The 24,576-nt window shown below is 47.4% G+C and overlaps 1 protein-coding gene across 1 annotated transcript in view; it reads right to left on the bottom strand.

Moving 5' to 3' along the window:
• Nucleotides 1-24,576, bottom strand: part of GALNT2 (polypeptide N-acetylgalactosaminyltransferase 2) — a 175,466-nt gene that overhangs the window by 46,525 nt on the left and 104,365 nt on the right. Inside the window, exon 3 of the mRNA XM_081823162.1 lies at nucleotides 16,456-16,609. Coding sequence (XP_081679288.1) covers nucleotides 16,456-16,609 — 154 coding nt within the window. The remainder of the gene's footprint in view (nucleotides 1-16,455; nucleotides 16,610-24,576) is intronic.

The raw sequence follows: 24,576 nt of genomic DNA, 5'->3' as shown, positions 1-24,576 counted from the left end.
TCATTTTCCCAGCCTCGGTCACGGCCACAAAGAGCCATGACTTTGTTCTGGCCCAGGGATTATAACAGAAAGTCTGCTGGGCAGACTTCCAGAAAAGCCACTGAAGAAAAGAGCATTTCTGACCCCTTTACTTCCTGTCTTCAAAGTGATCGTGATGCATGGAGCTATGGCAGCCTTTTTACAACCAGAAGGGGAAAAAAAAATGCTGACTACAGTGGCGAGGACATCAGTTCTCAGCCAGCTGAAGCAGCCTTAGGGGTCGCCTCCAGACTTCCTGTTAAATAATTTAATAAAATGTCTTTTTTGCTTAAAGTATCCTAACCGACACAACACAGTAAATGAACCCGATCAGAATACTAAACAGAAAACCATGAAACAACATATAGGAGTTTCAAGAAAAGACACGCCACAGGAATTCTGTGCATTGTGAATTTACCATTCATGTCCGTAGGGAGTGGAAAGTAATTCTTAGGGTGAGCAAGCTCACAGAGCATTTCAGTTATCTGAGCTGCCTGAAAATACATTTGAAGGTCTCCTCTAAGATAAATAAATTAAAAAAAAAAAATAAAACCAAGACGCAACTTACGGCATGATATGGTAGGATGCATGAAAACTACTTCAGTAACAGAAACAGGCTTGTGTAATATATGGTGGTGCAAATGAAACACCGCTTAAAAAATCATTATATAAAATATAATAAAATGATTATATAAAATAACTTCAACAATGATCTGTGTCGAATTCCAGGTAAATCAACAAAACCAGAAAGTGAGTGGGAGAAAGTAAAAGCATATTAATTCGTCATGTGGAAATATATACGGTTTTATTCTTGGCATTAAACCAACACTCCTTTAATTTCAGTGTTTTTGTTGAACTTTTATAAACATGGAAAGGTGCAACTAGTTGACTCCCGTATAGGAAACAAACTTTCTTAGCCACGGGAGGGAAAAACAACTGACAAAACAGAAGACCAGCAAAGTAAAACACAACATGTTTTCCACGTGAGAGAGGAAAGAAAATGGTGAGAAAAGCAGGCATGAAAAAAAACAGGATGACATAAAAAACCAGAGAACAGATCCACCATGAAAATGGCATAGCGTTCTATTACACTTCAGACCATCAGGCGGGCCTAAAAATAATACAGTACTGGTTGCTTACAAAAGACAAACCTTAATCAAAATGACACCAACAATGCAAAAAGAAAACTAATTGAAGACAACAATATATCAAGAATAAGCAGAATCGGGCGCCTGGGTGGCTCAGTTGGTTAAGCGACTGCCTTTGGCTCAGGTCATGATCCTGGAGTCCCGGGATTGAGTCCCGCATCGGGCTCCCTGCTCGGCGGGAAGTCTGCTTCGCCCTCTGACCCTATCCCCTCTCATGTGCTCTCTCTCATTCTCTCTCTCTCAAATAAATAAATAAAATATTTTTTTAAAAAAAAGAATAAGCAGAATCGAGTAGGAAATTAACATAATAAAAAGTAAAACGCATGGCAAACCAGAAAAACATCAGATGCAATGCCAGAGGGTAATTTTATGTTAATAAAGGTATACTTCATCATGAATATATCATTTCTAGGTCCCGAATCACAGCAGTCTAACATATCAAGCAAATACTCTTAGAAATAAACAAAAACTCAGCAAACTGTAGTAGGGGCTTCAAATTCTTCTATCGAGTGGATAATAATAAGGATCAAGAGGTTTTGAATGTAATTAATCAAGCTGGTTTAACAGGTAAATTTTGAACTTTGAAACAATGATAGATACTACCGGCCTTAAAAAAAACAAACAAAAAAAACCCCATCAGATATTTCTAGAAATGAGAAGGAAAGATTGTAGCCTCTGGGGTCAGACTGCTGTTGCTTAGAGTTACGCAACCTGGGGATTCTGTTTCCTCAAGTATAAAACCATAGTAGCAGGAGGAGCATCTACTTCAGAGTTGTTGCGGGAATGACATGAGTAATGCTTGCGAAGTGCTTAGCATAGCGTCAGGGACCAAAAAACTTGACTGCAGGGGGCTACCAGGGCCATCACTCATCTCACACCACAAATGAAGCCCTCCGTGTCCTCCAAGTCAAATCATCACGTTGCAATGTCTGACTACACCACAATACAGTGAGAGAAAAAAAAAAGAAAGAAAGAAAACAACTTGTTTAAACATTAAAAAAAAAAAATCAATTTCTTACAGTTTTGAAACTCTCTCCGAAATAAGCATGGTATTAAAAAAGAATCCACAAGTAGAATTCCAGATGAGTGAGAAATAAAAGGTCATTTAAAAGGAGGCTTAAACAACAACAAAAATTATAATGCTACATTTCATAATAGGGGAAATTCAGCCAAAGCAGCCCTCAGAAACAAATGTAACAGATATAAAGTAAACATTCAGTTCTGGGGGGTGGGGGGAAGGAAAGCAGAGGGAAGAAAATATAAAATAACACAGGCTGACATGAATATGCTGGAAAACAGATAAATCTTAGAATGTCCGTATAATCCCAGCACTTGGTTCCTAAGGATGAAAGCAAGAAAGGGTAAAAAGACAAAGAAGTAGAGGAAGGAAAAACACCCAGAGAGACAAACCCCTGGCATTTCTAAACAGAAAAGAGATTTAAGTGCATATGCACACGACACACGCCAATAAATTTGAAAAGCGAGCGAAACTTATCTTCTGGGAAGATATAAACTATCAAAATTAATTCAAATACAAGATAGACAAACCTACCATATGTCAACATCCATGAGAGAATTTTTAAAAGTCATCAAAAGACTGCTTTGAGTAAAACAAAAACGGCTCTAGGTTCAGATGGCTTTTATAGGTGAATTTCAGGAAACAATTCCTTTGTAAATAAGTTTTTCTTAAGCATCTTTTTTTTTTTTTTTAAAGACGATTGTTCTAACATTCATTTTACAAAGTTAGCATAAACATGAAGCCAAAGCCAGATGAAGGGAAGGGAGGAAGGGAGGCAGGGAGAGAAGGAAACCACAGATCATTTCAATTATCAATCTTAATCTAAAACCCAAAATAAAATAGTAGCCAAACTCAGCAAAACACGGAATACATTCTGCTAGATTCTCAGAACCAAGTAATACAGTGACATTTAAAACAGGACTTCCTTTCAAATGAGTGGGCAAAAAAGGTTAAAAAAAAAAAAAAATCACCCCAACACTGTTAGCATTAAAACTGAAAAGAAACAATCCCTACTTCCGTCACCAGAGAACTAGCTAAATAAACATAAAATGGAATATATAAAGCCATTAAAAAGGAAAGCTATATTTAAAATGTTTCCTATGGATCAATGAGTGAAAAAAAGGAGAATGCCAAAGAGCAAATATAGTAACATATTTTTATATAATTACATGCATCTAACTATTGGAGGATAATATAAGAGACAGATCAGGAAGGACATTCACAAGAATGCTAATGCTTATCTCTGCCTACTGAGATTTTTACATCAGGTGACATTCCTTTTAACTCTTTGGTATGGTTTCCCTTTTGGGGGGAGGGGGTGATATACAGCAAACATGTATCTACTTTTTAAAAGCTACTGTCAAAAGAAAAAGAAACTGTTTAAGAAATTAGATGTCTTTTGAAGAGGTCTGATACAAGCTCTCTTATGCAAGGTAGGACAGGTCCTTCTGGGTGGCTCACTACTGTGCAGATGAAACGGGGACAGTTGCTTAAGATACAGTTTGCCAACCAGGGGAGAGGGTGTCATCATCGCCACCGCCAGCAGCCCTGTCATCCGTGTCTTACCCTGAGCCCCTCGGCGCTGGAACTGCTTACACCCTGGAATAGACAAATCCTAGGACCCTCTTCCCCTCATCCTGGAGGCCGTGACAAAAGTGTGTTCAGAAATATGACACGGCTGTGTGCTGCTGGGCACCTCTTTCCAAACGGGCTTCTGGAGTCAACAGTGCCAACGGAGTCATTGTATGAGAAGCCACCAAGTGAGATCCGGGGCAAGTGGTGGAGGGTGAGTGAGTTACAAAGTACGCGAGGAGCTGCATTAGGTGTTAATCTCCAGGGTAAACCTCCCCAGGTAACTCCAGAAGCCTTCCAGGAGATCGAGCTGCCTGAAGACTACTCCTGGGGTCTCTATTCCCCTCTACGACCTCTCCTCCACCATCTAATATACCTGAGAGCGAACACATCTGATCACTTGGGTTGTCTTAATCTCCCACTATGCAGTGCAGGATGAGTAGGCTCTGGCCCCTCGAGGTCTAGCTGCTATTCATCATGTGGCAGCAGAAGTATATTTGCTTTGCTACGCTTCTTTATTTACCTACCAGGAGTCCATAATTCCTGATCTACACTTCTGAAATTTGAAACTCTTAAAAAAACAAAACAAAACAAAAAAACTCCTATCCTATTTCGTGGCAAAACCTGAGCCCACCTGAATTCATTTGGCAGCAAAACGTGAGCCAGACAGGTCTATCAGCTTTATTCATCTCGCTTCGTGTGAATGTCCATTAAGTTTTCCCGCAAAAAATATTAGCATTTAATTATAAGGTATTGTTCCAGAATTAAGGATATTATGTAATAAATCTATCCATGTAGTATCTATCTGGAGTGAAAAAAAACTCTGAATTCCTCAGGAGTTTAGGTGAGGGACTGGGAAGCTACATAAGTACAGACAGTCTCTATCCCCAAGAAGCTTACTAAATACCTGGAGGAAGAACATGTGAGCCCAGAAACAAGGGAGCCCCTCCCTCACACAGAGGGGATGGGCTGCGGGGGATGTCAGCTGAGGGCTGGGAGCCCCTGGCATGGGGCCGGTCGGAGGCGACCCTTTGGAAGAAGCAAGGTGAGCTGTGTCTTGAAGGATGAGCCGGGGGAGGAAGCTGGGCCAGCTGCTGTGGGATGCTGATGCAAGGCCAGGAGGGTGGATTACGCTTGCTGTGGTCTTCTGTGATTTCTTGCATGGGAAGGAGCAGGTAGGAGTGGCGCCTGGGGAGGGGGGTCTGGAGATGCACAGAGTCACCTGAGGTAGGTGCTTGCAGCAATTCCGAGGGGAGGAGCCAGGGACTGGACCGAGAGTGGCAAGGAGAGGAAGGAGTTCATTTGAAAGGGAGGCCAGAAGAAGAGAAAGGCACTCCACGCCACGTGGGCCACTCACAGTCCCATGGGCCTGTACGGATCAGACAACCCGAACCAGACAGGCATTCTAGCTCAGAACAACAACCAGGGACTTTTCCAGTGTCCAAATGTAGCACTTGCATGTGAGTATCAAGAACAAGAATTACCTTGGCCTTTGCACTTAATAGAAGAGAATATAAAAACGTATTATCAACCATAAAAAGGTGTTGGTTTCAAGGGTCACAGTGTAAGTACCAAAGGAAATTCAACAATCACCATAAAGGAGAAAAATTCCATGGAGAACAAACCTATTAACACTGAAGCCATTCTGGTGATCAAAAATACCTCTGTGCTTAATAACACAAATTCAGGGATGGATAGCGGGATGGTTTTAAATACCACGTAGAACTGTTTCGAAGTCCCAAACTTGTAACTTCTATCCAGGCTTGTGCCCCGAATTCCAGATTTTCGCATATCTCCACTGCCCACTTGACCTTTCCACTTGGATCAAAGTTTCCCCTCTAGTCCTTGCAGCAAGGCTCCCCTAACCACAGCTGATGTTCATGCAGCACCTACCGTATGCTGAGGAACTTACAAGTGTTAACTCATTCACCCCTCACCACAGCTCCGTGAGATGCCTGCTGCTATCGCCCCAACTCACATGGGACAGAAGTGGCTCAAGGGGCTCAGGGATGGGTCACTTCCACGGGTTTCCCGGATTCTGTCCTTGCATCTCCCACTCCAGCCCCAATAAGCCTGGTCTTAACACAGCCGCCTTTAGAAGAAGCATCCTTTACACACCTAATTCAGATGATGCTCCTCTGCTCTATAACGTGCAGTGGCTCCCATCTCTCTCGGGGGAAAACCCAGTGTCCTTATAATAAGCCTCCAGGCTTCCCAGATGCCCTGACTCCTGTCACATCTCCTGCTCCCCTTGCCCAGCCACGCCGGCTTCCCGGCTGCCCTGATGTGCCTGTCACACTCCCTCTTCAGGGAACTTTCCCTTGCCACATCCCCTGAAGGGAACCCCTTCCCACTATCCAGATGGCACTCCCTTGTCCCTCCCTCAGATCTTTGCCTAAATGCCTTCCTGTCTGTGAGTACCTTCCCTAATGACCTGTTTATTTTTTCCCCGTTTTACAGAGATATAATTGGTGCACAGCACAATGACTCGACTTAATGTATACTGTGAAGTAATTACCACAATAAGTTTAGTTGACAGCCATCATCTCACACAGATACAAAGGAAGGAAGGAAGACAAGTAGTTTTCCTTGTGATGACAACTCCTAGGACCTACTCTCTTAGCACCTTTCCAACACAGCATACTCCAGTGTTGACTAAAGTCACTATGCTGTACATTACATCCCTAGTACTTATTTCTAATTGGGTGTTGTATCTTTTGATCAACTGCCTTCAATTCTCCCCCCACCCCCACCCGATAATCACAAATCTGATCTCTTTTTCTATCAATTTGTTCTTCTTTTTCCTTTCGTTTTTTTTTTGGGGGGGGGGGATTCCACCTATATGTGAGATCACATAATATTTGCCTTTCTCTGTCTGACTTATGTCACTTAGCATAATGCCTTCAAGGTCCATCATGTTGTCACAAATGACAGGATTTCCTTCTTTTTTATGGCTGAGTAATATTCCAGTGTGTGTGTGTGCGCATGCGTGCATGTGTGCGTGTATCACAGTTTCTTTCTTTATTCATCCATCAATGTGCACTTAGGTTGCTCCAGGTATTGGCTACTATAAATAACGTTGCTATAAACATGGGGGTGTAGCTATATTTCTAAGATAGTGATTTTGTTTCCTTTGGATAAATACCCAGAAGTAGAACTATTGGATCATTTTTTTTAGATTTTATTTATTTGAGAGAGAGAGAGGAGAGGGAACATGAGCAGGGGGAGGGGCAGAGGGAGAAGCAGGCTTCCCGCTGAGCAGGGAGCCCCAATGCAGGGCTCGATCCCAGGACCCTGAGATCATGACCTGAGCAGAAGGCAGACGCTTCATCGACTGAGCCACCCAGGTGCCCCTCTATGTTTTTATTTTTGAGGAACCTCCATACCGTCTTCTATAGAGGCTACATCAATTATACTCCCACCAACAGTGCACAAGAGTTCCCTTTTCTCCACATCCTGGCCAACATTTCTTATTTCTTGTCTTTTTTTTTTAAAATATTTTATTTATTTATTTGACAGCGAGAGACACAGTGAGAGAGGGAACACAAGCAGGGGGAGTGGGAGAGGGAGAAGCAGGCTCCCCGCCGAGCAGGGAGTCTGATGCGGGACTCGATCCCAGAACCTTAGGATCATGACCTGAGCTGAAGGCAGAGGCTTAACCAACTGAGCCACCCAGGCGCCCGAAAAGAAAAATTGTTAACAGTTATATGGTGATGGTGAAGCAATGCGTTCAAGTGGGTGGCTAACAGAGGAGGGTTTGTTTGGACCCAGAGATTCATCTCATTTACCAACAGCATGCCGATGACCCCCATTTTTCTTGCTCTAATTTCTTTCTAAAATAGGTGGAATCGCTGTTTCAAAGTTATTTCCTCAACTGTTTTTGGTCGATAACGACACTCTCCAATGTCACACTTGCACGAGAAGACCCACTTACCCCTCAGCACAACGGAGGCATTCATACAGAGAAGGTGGAACGTCTGCCCTCAATGGGATGCACGTATTGAGAGCAAAGCTTAACAGAGTAACAACTCAGTCTTTGCTCAAAGCTGATTTCTCATGTACATAAGCTGCTAGTCACACAGAATAACAATACAATAATATCCTGTATTTGTGTAGTTGTTTGCAGCTTATGAAGTTCTTCCACAGATGTCTGAGCCTAATAGCAATGTGTAAGATGGAGAGGGCATGCATTATCGTGGTTTTGCAGGTAAGAAACCCAGAGTTTACAGAGATTATTTCAACCCTAGTTTGGGAGTTAAGTGACAGAGCCATTAACCACTCAAGTCCACAGCTATTTCTACTTATTTTCATTTGTGACAGACAGTGCTGCTTAGGGCAAAATCTATCAACTCTCAAGATTCAGACTGAATTTGGATTCCAAAGAGAACACTCAGGTTTTTTTTTCCTGCTTTCAGTGATAGTAAAGTTCTTGGTATAGACCAATCTACCCACTAAAAGCAACTAGAAATTTTGGATGAAACACACCAAAAAAAATCTATTTGAAGGCACTGGAGAGTTTCACGAGGCAGCTGGATGTTACGGGGCCAGGTTTCCAGAAAGAGGAGAGGCCCCCAGAGTAAGACCAACGTTCTCTGATCCTCTTCCCCTCAAGCAGTGTGAAACCAAGAGACTGGATAAGCCAAGCAGAAGTGAGGGCTTTGCAGGTAGGGAGGCAAGCCAAGGTTCTGCAGGTGGCATGGAGCTGGGGAGGCCAGAACTGGAGTTCAGGTCTTGCCAAGGAAAAGAGGCCCTAATAAACATCCCGGACTTCCAGGTGGAATCCCAAAGGGCTACTTCCTAGTAGCAAAAGAGAACTGGAAATTCACCAGCACTCTACAAAAGACTGAAATCTAGCTTTATGGCAGCTCAATTCCAGACCTGACCCAGGTGATCTGCCCTATTTTAACTGTCTGCCAGGGAGCAAAACTAAATCCTCTTTGGAGGATGAAAACACCAGCTAGGGCCTTTAAATATCTCTATATTTGTTCATACCCAACAAAACACAACCACTAAAATTAAGAATGCAGTAGATGGACTTAAAAGCAAAACAGATATAGCAGAGGAAAGAATCAGTGAACCAGAAGGAAGGCCAATAGAATTATATCTAGATTAAAGCACAGGGAATAAAAAAGAATAAATAAAAGGAAAAGAGCACAAGAGGGGCACAGGACATTTAGAAATATCTAACAAAGATGTAATTAAGGCCCAGAGGAAGTGGGGAGAGAAAATGGGGCACAAGCAAAACTTTACCAAAGACATGAAGCTACAGATTCAGGAAATCTACAAACACAAACAGGTTCAATACAAAGAAAACACTTAGGCACATTTCAGTGAAATTTCTGAAAACCAAAGACAAAGGAGAATGTCTTAAGGCAGCTAGAGGAAAAAGTTAAAATGCCTGGAAAAAAAACGCTACAGTAAGATTAACGGTTGATATTTTACCAGAAACAATGGAAGCCCAAAGACAACAGAACGACTACATAAATGTGCCCAAAGTACTGTCAACCTAGAATTCTAAATTCAGTGAAAATACTTTTCCCAAAACTAAAAGTGAAATAAAGGTGTTTTCAGACAAATAAAAGGATAGCATTCATTGCCAGAAAAGTGGTACGAACAGAAGTTCTCAGACAGATGAAAAATGGTCCAGGTGCAAAAGTGAAAATTATAGGAAATGAGGAAAAATGGAAACATAAATATATGAATAAATTGAAAGGATATTTACTGCATAAAACAACAGAAGATGTCCTGTGGAGTTTACACATAAAGAGAGAATTAAACCATATGACAACAAAGAGTGTCAAAGGGGAGAGGAAAGCTAATGGGATAAAGAGCTATAAGGTCTGTGCATTGTTTGGAAAATAATAAAATTATTCATTTATATTAGATTCCCATTAAGTAAAAAATGCAACAAGCTAATAGAGGGGGAAATACTTAAACCAAAAGAAGCGGAAAAGAGGAGGAAAAGGAACACAAAGCAGGTGGTGGGAATAGGACACCGACAGAGGGATGCTAGCGTTAAATCCAAATACATCAGAACTTGTACTAAATGTAAAAGGACTAAATACTGTAATTAAAAAGACAAGATTGTCACAGTGGATAAAAATCCAAAACCCAATTAGCTGCTACTCACAGGAGATATGCTTTAAATATAAGAACAAAAAGGTTGGAAATGAAAGCGTGGGAAAAGATAGACAACCTTTCCCATGGGAATGGAAACAGAGCACACTCTTCCATTACGTTCCCTGGAGAACCTGAGACTGGAAGGAGAGAAACAAAGACCTTGCTTCTTCTCAATTTCTCAGGATTCCATCAGCATGTGGCTGGCGGAGAGCTGATGTGTCTCAGGCGTTTGGCTCTAAGTCACCAACTCTTGCTGCTTTTTAGGTGCATTTAGGTCTCATGCCAGGACTCATGCCTGAAAACCAGGAGTGGGAAAGACACCTGTGAAGAATGATGGCAAGGCAGCCACACTGGAGACGGAACTCCGAGTGGGCGGTCAGGTGTCTGCTGCTCGGTTCCTCCACTGACCGTCGTGCTCAGCCACAGGCAAGTGGCCCAGCTTCCAAGGCTCCCCATCCACCCCGCAGACAAGCCATCAATGGCACGGACTTCCCAGGGGCTCGGAGCTCTAGATATAGGTGGTGCCTTAGTGGGGGCTGGGGATATCCCAAGTGCCTGCCATGCCCTATATGTGCTGCTGCTGACAACACAACAAAGGGGGAAACCACGTCCGTCCAGCACGCGGTCAGCGACTCTGCCTCCTGGGTGAGGCTCCTGCAGTTTCTCGAGGCGGGCTCTCAATTCACGGGCTTCTGGAGACCGGCGGATGATGCCATCAGAAGAATAATCTCCCTACCTACTTGGCAGGAATGCTAGCAGATTAAATACAATCAATGCGCGTGAAAGGCTGAGCACAGGCCATGTCTGATAAAATGTCCAATAAAGATTCTGTTATTGTTATTATCGAACAGACTCTAAAGGCTTGCTGTTATGCTACAGCCAAACTTCCTCTGCCCCACTGGCCACAAATGCCCACAAGGCCACTTGAACGTAGAGCATACCTCGTGCAGCGCCTGCCTCCTCCACCAGGACCCTGCCTGGTGGGACGGAGGAAGTGCAGTTCGGTCTGCAAAGCGGGTGGCTGGGCATTCACGGGTCTGAGCCCTACCGAGCTGCAGAGGGAGCAGGTGCTCTGAACAGTCAGGAGGTTGGCTGTGCGTGTTCATAAGACACCACTTTTATAAGAAAAAATGTGCAATGAAAACAAAGCCTTGGGCCCCCTTAAGAGCCCCCCGTTTCGTGCACCCACTCACGAGGAGCCAGATTCCCATCAGAGATGCACTTCTCTTGTTTCCCCAGGTCCTCTGCTCTCCTAAAAATCAAACTCTTGAGTCCAAAATGATTGCTTACGCCAGTGTCCCTCCAAGCAGCTGAGTTTATGTAGAAAACTTTTTCTTGGCTTCCACAGTAGCAATGAGAAGTTTAGATTATATTTTTCCCCACAACCTTTAATCCTGACCGGCCACTCTTAAAACAACTGACATCAATGCTGACATTCCAGCCAGAATAAACAGCACAGCCCATTACTTACATGCCTGCTCTGTTGTTGAAATTTTCCAAAAAATAAAAGAAAGAAAGGGAGAATGGCCCCCTCACGAGTCCTGATCTCTGTGTTTGGGCAGCATTACAGCCAGACATTTAAAAACACTGGTTCAAGACATAGCTCTTCAGTGATGATCCTGAACAAAACCAAACCAAACCTTACAACTCTAATTTATAGACAGAGTAAAAACAGCGTTTTCTCAATTTCGAGCCTGCCAGATGAATCCATTAGGTGGGCAATTTGGATACACTTCTTTCTGAGAGAAGGATCCTTTGTGGGATGCAGTTGAGATAGGCCTGTTCTCAGGAGCCGTATTTTAGTTTTCAATTCAAAAAAGCTTCAAAACCCTTCATTTTTAATTTAGTGATCAAAGGAAAGGGTGGGGACACAGAGAGAAACTTTCTAATCATTTAACTTTTGCAACCTGAGCAAAACCTGTTCTTTTACCAAGCAGTTCTCATTTTAGCGACTTGAATACATAAATGAAAAGGAATGGTGTTTGGCTGACAGGGAAAAGAAGAAGGACAGAACCATATTCTACAAACTTCTTGGGTTGCATTTGATTTCCGGACTTGACTTTCCCATCAGACACATTTCCGGGCAAACAAAACAACACACGCTCAAATGCAAACAAAAGCCAAACAACACAAACCCTTCTGAGTTGGATGCTGGAGAGGCTTTCTCTTACCCCTACTCTAAGAAGGCAACACTTCTCATCACCCATAGGAAATAGTAAGTGGTCTACCATGTTGGTCCATACTCCAAGTGTTAGCCTTGGCTTCACATTTGCAGCTGAAAATTTCAATGGTGGAGTCATCCAGAGCTTGGTCTTTGGGCCTCTCCTTATTTCTATGTTCCCTGCCTTGGATATGACATCCATCGCATGATTTTAAGTACTATCTGCATACAGACCATTCCCAAATTCACACTGCCACCAAGACCTTTCTCCTGAACACCAGACACACATCCAATCACACACAACGCATCTGGAACTTAACACGTCCAAATGTTAACTCTGGATGTGTCCCCCACACCTGCTCCACTCAGCCTCCCCCATCTCACTTAAAGGCAACCTGTCTCTTCCCTTGTTCTAGCCATAAACCTTGGAGCTCTACCCCTCATCAAATCCATTAGTGCATCCTGTTGGCTTCCCCCTTCAGTACGTATGTATGTGGATCTGTCTGATGCTGCTTTGCATGATCTTTTGCCAGGCCCGTAACAACAGCTTCCCAGAGGTGGGATGGGGTAGAAACAAATAGTCTGAAAAAGCACTTTCGAAATTCCCATCGGTTTTTAATTTGCTTTTCGTCGTGATAGCTTATTTGAGATTTCAAATAAGATTAAATGAGGTAGAGAAGCAATTTTTTTTGGAGTGGAGAAACTGTACTTTCAAGAATAGCATGGGCTTCCACTTTCTAATTTCTAAGGGTTTCCTGTATGTCAGATCTAGGATTTCACTCCCACAAGCTTTTCAAGGCTTCCTGCTTCTATGTGTGGATTTTTTTTTGGCACAGTATTTTTTTATACACTTAAAAAGGTAAATAAAACATAGCCCAAATGTGTGGAGTTTTTGTTTTGTTTTGTTTTTGCTTTTGCAAGGCTCTGAATCCCTGATTCCTTGTATCTATCCCAAACGACAAACAATAAGGAGTAGAGTATAATTGCAGCGCCTTCCAGTCCTGAAGAACATAAACACGGTAGAGTTATTTGGGGTTAATCTTGGGGCTCATCTGATCTCCACTGCTTAACAATCTCCCTTTCACTCACTCTCCTTTGTTTTTTTTTATGACTGTTAACATCACTAATGACTCAGTGGGCACTCACCATATGTCAAGCTCTGTGCTAAGCAATACACTCACTCAACAAATATGTACCGAGTTTATGGAGTGCCGTGAGTTGTTCAATAACAGCCCTGGACATGCTATCTCACTATTCTTATGCGTAAAGACAGACGAACGTGTAAATAAGTCAAACGCATGGTGTGTAGGTGGTGATATGAATTATGGAGAAATCAAGTGCGTGGGGGATTAGGAATGCTGGCATGGGGGCCAGGAGGCTGCATTCCTAGGGGAGGCAGTCAAGGTCAAGGGCCACCTCACTGATGTGGCTCTCGCACAAAATCTCACGGGAGGAGGAACCAGCCCTTGTGAACATTCTGCTTAATCCTCACAGTAACCAGAGGTGATCGTGTGACATCATCTTATAAATGATAAAGGCCACAGAATTAAGAACTGGAGAGTCTGGGATTGTGACCAAGATCTGCGTGACTCCAAAAACCTTGTCCTTAATTAACCATGTGCATTGCTTTCAGATTTATTCCAAGTGAAGACTGAATCCAAACGTTTCCATAATCCTAGACCAAGGCAGATACTGCAGAGACAAACAAAAAAGTGACATCTGTGTGGAAGGTCAAATGCCTTAATCGCTCTTTATTAGAGAAACGGTGGGGTGGGGGGTGGGGGGATTCACAGAGGTAACTTGATCTCCTTAACCTGACATTTAATCAGAGCAGTTCTCCTCGAGCTCACACTTTGAGGATAGCACACTGGCTCGGTTCCAGGCATCTGACGGACTTGGGCAGACTTTAATTTAGCCGAAGTCAAACAAACATGGAAGGCATCCCAGCTGTTCCTTTAACACATGCAAATGAACGTGACACAGTAGCTGGAACTCAAATTAGCCCCACCTATAACACATCCCACCATGAGATGAATAGTCAAACAACCGTTTGGACAAACTCCTATCTCAAAAACTGAAAAGAAGCCATGTCTGTCTATGTATAGTTTGGGGGACTTTCAAGGGGCTGGTAATGTTGGCAGAACCACAGCCCACACACTGATGGGCCGTCACCAAAGACAAACTTTCTCGCAGCTCGAAGGAAAAGTCTGTGGAGGAAGAGCCACAGCAGAAAAACCACTCATACCCAAATGGTGCAGTGACGTGAGCACCATCTCACGGAGACAGGATTCCAAACAGTCGATTCCAGCCACCAGGTAGGGTTTCGGAGCTAGATTCTGCTAGAACTTTAACCGCTCTCTCGGGTTTAGGCCAAGCCCCTCTGAAAAGCCACACTGCCCCTTTCTGGCCTTAAGTCGGCTGCTCCTAATCACTGGGCAAGTTTTAACACAGCAGGAGCCTCAGTTTCCTCTCCGTGCAATGAGGACAACCTTTGTGTCCAGCGCCATGAGTCCGGAGGATGGCGTGAGGGCACCCCAAAGAGCGTTTGGCACATTTAGCCTGGGGATGGATGGTGGTGGGGACGCAGGCACCCGGGACCTCTCCCCAGATAGGCAGGCATGTGCACACCTCGGGACGGTACACACAGCTTCGGGACTTTCAGGGTCCCAAAGCCTCCATGTGGCCTCCCCGGGGTCCTTGGATCCACAGATCAGCAAACCCTATTTTAGAGAGGGTGTTAAACAGTTAACCATGCTGACTTTAACCAGGAGCGCAGCATCAGGACTGCCCTTGAAGAAGAATGAATGGATCACAGGAGATACTAAGCAGTCTCCTGGACTGGATTTAGAAAAATGGTAGGATTTTAATATCACATACATTTACATATCGATCATATGTTTCGTATACTAAATATATCACACACACACTGCATGCTTACTTCCCCAGTCCAAAGACTTGTAAATCTACATCCTTATGCGCTGCTATGGGTGAACAGAGCTATCTAGAACGCAAAGAGACCTGTTAAGGGAGTGAGCACTGGCTGTTAACCAGTACCTACACAGTTAAGTCAAGTTCCCCTGAAATTCAGGAGGAGAGAAGAAAAATACTTTCCACATACGCTACTACCTCACAAAATAAGGGCAAACTTTAAGATGTGTTTGTGTGTAATTTCGTTGACTTTCGTCGCTCATCAGCTTACCCTCCTGTCAATCCCTGGACGCACACCCAGAGCAATCGGATCCCTGGCTGGCTCCTGGGAAGCCCAGTGCAGCCTGTCACAGCCGTGTCCCTGACCCTCTTTCTGGAGGCCTCCAGCTCGGGACCCACCCCTCCTTGGGGCCCTTCCTGGCCTTCCCACCTCCTGGGGGCCCCGAATGCATTGATTTGGAACAGACTGTCCAAGCCTCAGGGTACTGCATCCCTTTGCTTCCTGGTGCACCTGTCATTCCCCACCCGCCAGGACAGGCCAAGACTTTTCCGACTGGAATCCCAGGTCCCGAACACAGCGTCTGAGTTGCAGAAGATGTGCATCCACGATGTGCCAGCCCTGACAGAGGACTGACTCCCTAAGTTACTCAGTGAGCAGGAACGCCCACCCAGCACCCAGGAAAGCAGCTGGCCTCCAAATGCAGCTGCTTGTTTTTTTAACAATCCGAAACAAGACGAGTCCCGAGCAAAGCCTGTGGGAACAGCCTCCCAATCAGAGGTTCTTACCAGCAAGGCTTAGAGGTAAGAGTAGGGCTAGGGATATCACTCCCCTCGTAAGTGGTGGCGAGCACATGTCCGTATGGCCAGAGACCTCGCTGGCCGAGCCTGGTAAACCCCAGGGTGCCCTCTACCCTTAGGTCCCAGAGCCCTGAAGAATCAATAGAGGGATGCAGACAAGAGCTCCTACTGTGGTCAGAGGTCACCCTGTGCCTCTTGTCTCAATTTCACACCTACCCTGCTAGGCCATCTCTTTCCCCTTTCTGCTCCCTACAGCATTTCCGACTTACACTGTCCTAATAAGCAAGCATTCCCATTTTCTTCCTTCCAACGAGGTCGTGAAAAATGGGAACCGATCCTTGTGCGTGTGGATGGATTTTAGAAATGACAAGTGATGAGTGAACATGAGGCCAGTAACACAACTTTCTCCTGCTGACTCCCACGCTCTGGCCAGCAACCCACAGCCTCCAGATCCTGCCTCGGGGCATCCGCAACGCTGGAATCCCATCCCAAATGGGCCTGTCGCTTCCTGTGGGTGAGGTCCCATTGCCGTGTGCCTCAGAATTTTTCCTAGCTTTGCCACCCCGTAAAAGACACAACACACGGTCAGCTGCCCGGAGGAACAGAAAAATGTTAGTGGCACAGTAAAAGCTACTTACTGGGCTGTGGGGAAGCAAGTGAAGCCCCGGGCCCACACCCAGCTCCGTACTTACTGGTCGTGTCTGGTGTCAGGAATGGCTCTGTCCATCCGCAGCTTATCACTTTCCACCTGGTTGAATTTGTTGCGGGCGTAGGGGTCCTGCCCGGAGCGGACCATTGTCCCTCCGATGTAAGCTTCCTGGTTAAAGTCCCGCCACCGCACTTTTCCTGCAAGAAGCAGAGCAGAGGGTGTGGGACCGGGAAATGAGCCCAGCACGGCCAGCAAACACCACAGGAACTGTGCTACCTTAGGGATAAGTGCCCAGGTTTTCCTCTCCCAGCAACTGTCATCGACAAACTAGCCGGGAACAGCCCGAGCAAGCACCATCATGTCCATATGTTGGACAGTTCGCAACAGGGAAGTTAAAGACTTGGACCTCAGGTGTTGTCTAGTGAATAACAGTCTCTGCCCACCAAAGTATATGTAAGCACGGTAAGAGGGGAGATTTTCATCTGCTTGTCCCACCTGCCCAGGGATTATGGTGATGCCCCAAAGCACCTCAGATATGGTGAAAAAGATAATGTCCAAATTCAACATAAGGCATCCCATCGTGTTACGTCAGGTAACTCAAAAATAAATGTCTTTTAAAAAATGTTTATTTATTTATTTTGAGAGAGAGAGAGAGAGTGCGTGCACACGAGTGGGAGGGGCAGAGGGAGAGGGAGACTCTCCAGCCAGACTCCGTGCTCAGTGTGCAGCCCAGCGCGGGGCCCAAACTCACGGCCCTGAGATCAGGACCCGGGCCGAAATCAAGAGTCAGATGCTTTCACCGACGGGACCACCCAGGTGCCCCACAGAAATAAATGTTTCAACAAGGAATAATACCCCCAAGAACACCCCTTGGTGAGACTCCCTCAGGGATTCTTCTTGGAGTGGCTGCCATGTGTGTCCCCACGAGGGGGTGAGCGAAGATATTCCTACCACACACACCTCCTAGCACACGCGTCCAGAGGGAACGGAGGCATGGTGGCCGGTCCACGCGTGCGGCGCCCTGACTCATGATCGGATAGGCAGCCGCCGCTCTAGAAGGCCAAGCACCGGGTTCTCCAGGAACACGGCAGTGGAGTGGGGAGCACTTACTAGGATCTGGTGTCAGTGCCTGCTGGGAGCAGCCTGGGATCTAGAAGAAAGAGAGCGCTGTGGCGTGGGGCGAGCCTGGACAAGCCTGGGCGTAATGAGGGCAGAACCTGGGGAAGCATGCGAAGGCATCAGCTCGCAGAGGGAAAGAGGCGGGAAGCAAGGAGAAAGTTCAGGACTTGAGGGCCACCCCGGCTTTAGACGGCTGCTTGCCACTTGCTACGTTCATGATCGTGGTCAAGTTTTGAAACTTGAAACAGTTTCCTAAAGATAAATAAATTTAAAACAATGAAAAAAGGCTCTTCATGAGGATTTAATGGCCTATTATGTGCCAGTTTGGTAGGTGTAGCAAATTCAAGCCAAACTCAAAAAGAAAGCCATGATAACAGCCTTGCCCCGTGAAGCTCATGAAGTTCCAGGTGGTCACAGTGCTGTGAAGAAAAGGCACGAAGGGGCAGACCGTTCGGGGGTTGCTGTTTCATATGGGGTGTCTGATGGGGCCCTCTAAGAGGGTGACCTGGAGCAAACACCCAGACAAAGGGAGGGAGTGGGCCACACAGCCCTCCAGGAAGAACATAAGAAAATACTCAGGGAACTGCAGTGCAAAGGCCCTGGGGTGGCAGTGAGCTCGCCTGTCCAGGACCAGCCAGGAAGCCAGTTTAACAAAGACTGAGGTGCTGGTCAGAGAGGTGAAAGCAGGCCTGTTGACAGCTACCCAGAACAGACCAATGTGTGCAGGCCATAGCTCTTCTGCCTCACGTCAAACGTTGGTTGGGTTGGTTAAGTAAAGATCAACAATACCTACACACATGCTTTTCCAACATGGATCTCTCCACATACAATCAAAAGAATGTCCGGTTCCTTTCTCTATTTCAGAGATGAGGAAACTGAGATTCACTTATAGGAGATCTGTTCAAGGCCATACAGTAAATTTTCCATCTAAAAGCTCATCTGCTTCTTGTTGCAAATGTCCTGCGAGGTCAAAACCCCCCATCTCATCGCAGCTGGTTGCCATGGAAATGATGCTTGGGGTCACAAAGGTCCAGTCTCTCAAATGCAAAAGCAGTTTCAAAACTCACAAGCTCTCTGGCTGTGACTATGCCGTCCCCCGATAAATGTCTGCTCATGGGAGCCAGCCAGAGGGTTAGCATTTTCTGCCACCTAAAATAAAATGTTTCCAAAACATTTTTTTTGGAAACATGTTTTTCATGCTAAGGCAACCCTAGAAATACTTAATCGATCCTCCTCTCTCCCCACCTTTCTGCCTTCCCCCTCACAGACTCTTGAGGACAGAGGAGGAAAAACCACCCACCTGTGCTCAGACTAACACAAATCAGAGCCTCAGCTAAAATCTATACGTGCAACACTTACTATGGAATCTAAATGAGCTGGTTCCCACTAATGCTTAATGGCCTGAATGTTCTTTACTGCAATTAGTAGCTTGTAACGATGGAACCGGGAACTGTCGAGCCCCATCCACAGCCATGTGGATGTTCCATCACTAATTCTGCTTATGCTCTACGTGAGCCTCACTGGGAGCACAGGGGACAGGAAGAAGGAGGTCCGCTCACTCTCGGTCGGTGTGGGTCTATGTGTGGAAAGAGCAGTGGCTAAAGACCAAGGCCTCTGCTGAGCTCCTGGGGCTTCGATCCCACCTGTGCATCTTGTGCTATCAGACCCCTGCCCCCTTTCTGGAGAAGACCTGAGCACAGCAGAGGGTTTTATGGGATGCCTGATGTCAGTCGACTGTGGGGACTTGGCCCCAAGCCACTGGTTTATACTAGGTGTGGATTATATGCTAGGCATCGCAGTGGCTCCTGAATGAACAAAACCAGACTTGTCCTGTGGAGGTCATGTTCTAGAAGATGGAGGGAGACAATCAATAAAATGACCATCCTAATCAATGTATCATTAAAAACTGAGCCAGGTGTCCTGATGGCAAGAATTGTAGTTCTATGGAGGCATCTAACAGAGGAAACTGATGCAGACAGGGGGAGCAGGGAAGGCTTCCCCGGGGAAGGCCCACCTGGGCTGAGATCTGAACAATGAGTAGGAGTGACAGAGGAGAAGCCATCCTCCAGAGACGGTAGGAACCCACTCAGAGGCAGCCCACCGTGACTGCTGCCGACTCGGGAACATCTTCACCAGGACTCCTGGCGGCTCTGCCTTGACTTGTGACAATTAAATTTCCCACGGCATAAGACCATTTCCTGGAGACAGATTGTAACTGGTTTCTCTTCCATAAAAGTTTAGCAGTATGTTGGAACCCAGCAGGGACGTTCGAATATGTTTGACTAAAGGACGCACATTTTTCTCTCCTGTCCCAGATGTCATGACATGCATGTACACACACAAATGCAATGAAAATCTAGTCTGTTCTGTTTTTCTTATGTGGGTGTGACAGATCCTCTAATAAAGGGTCACAACCTGTAATTTGAAAAACGCAGAGCTAAAGAACCATTATAGAAAGGTGTTATTTCTGTATTATATAGAATTCCTCAGGTTGGAGCCGCCCGAAGAGGCAGAGGCAGGAAAGAGAGCAGGGTTCCCAGAGGGGACGTATGCCCCAGTCCGATTCCGGGCAGCAAGGGAAGACCCCAGAACAGGAGGGGCATAAGTTACAGGTTGGAGAGAAATAGTCCAAACAGTAGATATAATGTCTGAATATCCTGACTTTTAAAAAATGCCATTCATATATCATCTTGCACTTCTATTGCCTCTTTAAAATTTGTAGAAAAGAGCCTTGCAAATTAAGAGCTTTAGAAAACAAACACACAGAAGTACATGCAAATCTAGTGACCGTGCACTTGGCTAGGCAGAAGCAGTGGACAGGAAATACCCCAGAGATAGAAAATGTTAGAGGAGAAGCCAGAAACCAGCTTCATCCCCAAAGACGATGGGAAAACAGCCTGCAGTTAAAGAACACGACAGCAGAAAGCAGATATTACCCTAAGAAGGCCGGTGAAAACAGCTCTTTTATTAAATGAGGTTAAGAAAATATTGATGAAGAAACTGATTTCCAGAAGATGGACTTCTCTGGGAAGGAGGGACTATGTGGCCTTGGGAGTGTCGAAACCTATGATTCTGTAAACCTGAGACTCTTCCTGATGGTCACTGTGCGGGTAGGACGAGGCACCTGTCTGTGCCTGATGCGTCTGGGGGAGGATCCCCACCCCGTGTGAACACATACAGCCAGCCCAAGCCCACCTTGCCTTTCAAGGTCAAGCTTGCCCTTCAAGGTCAAGCTCCTCGGAGAAGCAGGCAGCTTCCAATGCTGCCCCACATGCCTCCCATCACCCCGGGCACACGCCTGCCCCTCCCAGCTGGACTGGGAAGGAGCTCCTCACCCCAGAGCCGAATCTCCTGTTTTGTTGCTATTTCTCACCCACGGACCCCAGCACCCCATGCGCACTGCACGCACACACTTGTTGACCCATCTACTATGGATGGTCTCCACCTGGGTCTAAGGCACCCAAGGCTGATCCTGAAAAAGCAACCCAAATCCTGCACACTGGCCCGAAGAACACAACTTCAGACTGGCTCTAAGGAGTGGCATCCTCGGGCAGCTGACACTCATGTCTGAGAAGCGCCCTCCACCCGGGCTGGACAGCGGCTCCTTCCCTTCGTCTGCTGACACTGCTGTCCCGGTGAGCCCGCCGGGCGGATCGTCGCTCGCCGCGCAGAGAAAGTGAGGACGCGGCGTCAACGGTGGTCCCGCACCAATGCTGGGTTCATGGATGGGGCTTGGAGGTCCACAGCTGGCGTTCACGGAACCTGAGCAGAGGAGCAGCCCGGAGGGGCAAGGCCCCGGGCCCGAGACCCCGGCGTGAGCTCAGTCCCCCCACCCCTCCTGACCCTCAGGACTGTATGCAAGCAGAACGACATTCCACCTCTGAAGTTGTGATGAAATACAAATGAAGCCATGACAGCAATAATAGTTCCTAAGCCACTGACTACCGTCCAACATTAACTGACTTCGCAGGCCGAACTGGCCAAACACGAACACAATTACCCCCACTTTGCTGATGTAACCCCTACCTTGGCTCCTCACTGGGGAGGGTCGCTGGGAGCCGCCGGGCCCACCAGGCCCCTCCACGGCTTTCCTTGGGTGTCCCACCTCTGCAGCCGACCCTGGAGAATGAGTGGGGAGCACTGGATGGGGGAGCCTCATCTGCCTTCCAAGGTTCCTGTGAGCACCTGCCCAGGTGAGCATGACACCTGCCCAGGTGAGCAGAGGCCAGAACATGCAGGAGAAGGCAGTTCACCCTTCCCTGCAGCCCGCCTTCTGCCTCTAACCGCTGGTACCCGCGAAAAGAGAAAAGGGGGGCCTCCGGTAAGTTAACCTGTGTCCGCACCTCTATTCCTCCATCCCCACCTGCAGTGCCCAGGGAACACTTGGAAAAAATAATCAACACAATGTCAGTCTCTGCTTGCTTCAGGGAGGGGGACAATGTGATGCCATCACATTTCAAAGGTGGGGCAGGGGAGAGGGGAGGGAAGGCTGGCTCGGAAGCGTGGGTGTTACTGCCCGGAAGAGAACGGTCAGGATGGAGCCCAGGCTGGAACACGGGAGTCTGAGTGGCCTATTTTCAGATAATATTAGTTTTACTGTCAGTTATACCATGATCAGCGAGGCCCCTCAGTTTCTCACTTAAATTATTTTCAAATTTCTTACATGACAGATACCCCAGGACTGTGGGCAGGAAGCACAGCGCCCAGCAGCCTACCCTGCATGCCAGGGGGTGCCTCCCTTCACCTTTCTGTCCTGCCCCCACCCCACCCTGAGGGCCGGCGGGGGCCAGCCGCAGACACAGACGACCTCCTTCTGCTCAGAGGGGGATGCGGAGGGAGGGACTGGGCCACCTGGGAAGGCCATGTGTGTGCGGGACAGGGTGGAAATGGGTTTCTGGTCCCATTTCTACCTTCCCATTTCCTGGTGAGGCCCAGAACCCACCCTGTCACATCTGACAGTTGGAAGACTCTCTTTTAAGGGCCAGCTCAGCATCTTGTTCCTGTTCACATATGCAGTCCCGGGGAACTGCACACTGCATAAGACAGCCATTCTATTTTGGGCAAACTTACTGTAAGGAAGTTCTCAATTTTGGAGAAAACATTTACTGCCTTCTGTTTTCCCCAGGTTGTGTGGAACGGGCCAGTACGGAGAAAATGCCAACCCTGAGCAAGCACACAAGAAGGAATGCAGCCTCTGCCCTTGAGCTACACACACGTACCTTGTGGGAAAGGAGTGCCAACGAGCCATGTGGCCAAGATGAAATGAGCCTGTAACCCAAGGGCAGAAAAAGCCCCGAAGAAGGGGCATTTGGGCTGTGTCTTGAGGCATGAGTAGGAGCCTGCCAGGCCCTGGGAGGGCTGTACTGGAAGATGCAACAGGATGAAGGGGAGGGGGTGTGAAGACAGGGGATGACAGGAGAGGAGAAGGCCAGTCTGTGCCCAGCCCTGAGTCTCAGCCCTGGCTCAAGCGCTCAAACAGTATTCTCCACATTCCGGGGAGCACAGAATCTTTGAGCAGGTGAGTGCTGACCAAATTTGCACTCCCGGAAGTGATTCTGGCTGTGGGAAGGATGGATGCTCAGAGGGGGGTAAATGATCCCCCAAACACCTGCCCCCTCAACTCCCTGCTCAGGAAGACCCTGCCTGCACCTGAGGATGAGTCTCAGGTCCCCAGAAGCACATCTTTTCTTCTCTAAGCCCAGTGCCCGTGGGCCCTGAACCTGTGAGGCGGTCTCTGCTCTCCTCCAGTGTGCACGGCCTTGCTGTCCGCCCCCAGCCTGTCCTGCTCCTCAATGAGGAGCCACAGCAGAACCCAGGCCCCCAGTGTGGCACCTCTTGTTTATGGCTGAGATCCCATTCCCATTCTTGTCAGCCTCGTCTCTGTACCTCTACAGTCTACCTGTGAACCCTTACTAAACCGTGCCCCCCACCCATCTGCGCACAGCCCGTGCTGTGTGTACGAACAAATGAGGTGTCATAACACTGCAAGGCGGGGCTGCTTCTCAACGTGGCCACCTCCTCCAAGAGGCCCTCCCGGTGTCCCCAGCTATGGCCTCTCGCTACAGCATTCCTCTTCCCTCTTCCTCAGTCACAGCTTTGCCACAAACCTCCTCCCCTCTAATAACTGAACTCAAAATTCTGCCAAGGAAGGAGCTAAGTCCACCCTTGAAAATAGAGACGACCGTGTGTGCCCTGCCCTTCCCCAGGAACTGCAGAGCGGGATCTGCAGACGCCCATGGGTCCTCGCGGTGCCTGTCTCTGTGTTGGTCTGCCCTTGGGGACGCGTTCATTAAAGTGGTCTGACAGGAGTGCTCAGCACCTCTTCACCCAGCTCCGCCTGCAGTATCCCTCCTCACCGCGTCGGGTGCACCCTTTTCGGTGTGGACATCAGGGTCTAGAAAGAGGCGACGGAAACCAAATAGAAAGGGATGAGCTCCGCATTCTCCCATTGGCGCCCTAGCTCTGAGCGCAGGGGCAGGGCTTGCCTCCCTCTGCGGCCACCCCCCAGCCCCCTGCGCAGGCCCGGGCACACCTCGGGTGTGCCTTGCACACTCACTCACATCGCCTGCCTGCAGCTCTGCTGCCTGGTCTGTTGGCTTGTTGGCTTGTTTGTTTGCTCTTTTTGCTTCCAGGCAGGGGCCCAGCCATGAACCTGCCACATAGTGCATGTTTAATAATGCAAAGAAGTATCCCACAAAAGGAGCCTTCTGCAACCGGGGCATTGCACACAGCCTCAGCTCGTTCTGTGGCCACTCCCACAGATCCACGGGGGTGCTGGAACTCTGGCCCTCCTCTCCTGTCCGATCTGGTCTCTGCGGGGAGCGGAGGCCAGTCCAGGGAGGGGCCGGCTACCGGCCAGAGGGAGCGAGAGTACTCCCCACCCAGCGCCCTCGGATCAACACCCTGAGGCCTCCCAGTGGGGGCCAGTCCCCTTCTACCCTTCCAACCACAAGAAACAAGGTCCAGAGATGGGGGAGGGTGAGGCCCAGGGCAACCGCCTTGGGGGAGAAGAGCCCGGACCTGAAGGGACGGACCAGACTGCCCA

Source organism: Leptonychotes weddellii, chromosome 6 (genome assembly GCF_054177405.1).
Source record: "Leptonychotes weddellii isolate Sample4059 chromosome 6, ASM5417740v2, whole genome shotgun sequence".
Taxonomy (NCBI): domain Eukaryota; kingdom Metazoa; phylum Chordata; class Mammalia; order Carnivora; family Phocidae; genus Leptonychotes; species Leptonychotes weddellii.
Note: the sequence above shows the minus strand (reverse complement) of the source record. Positions and strands in the feature narration are given on the sequence as shown.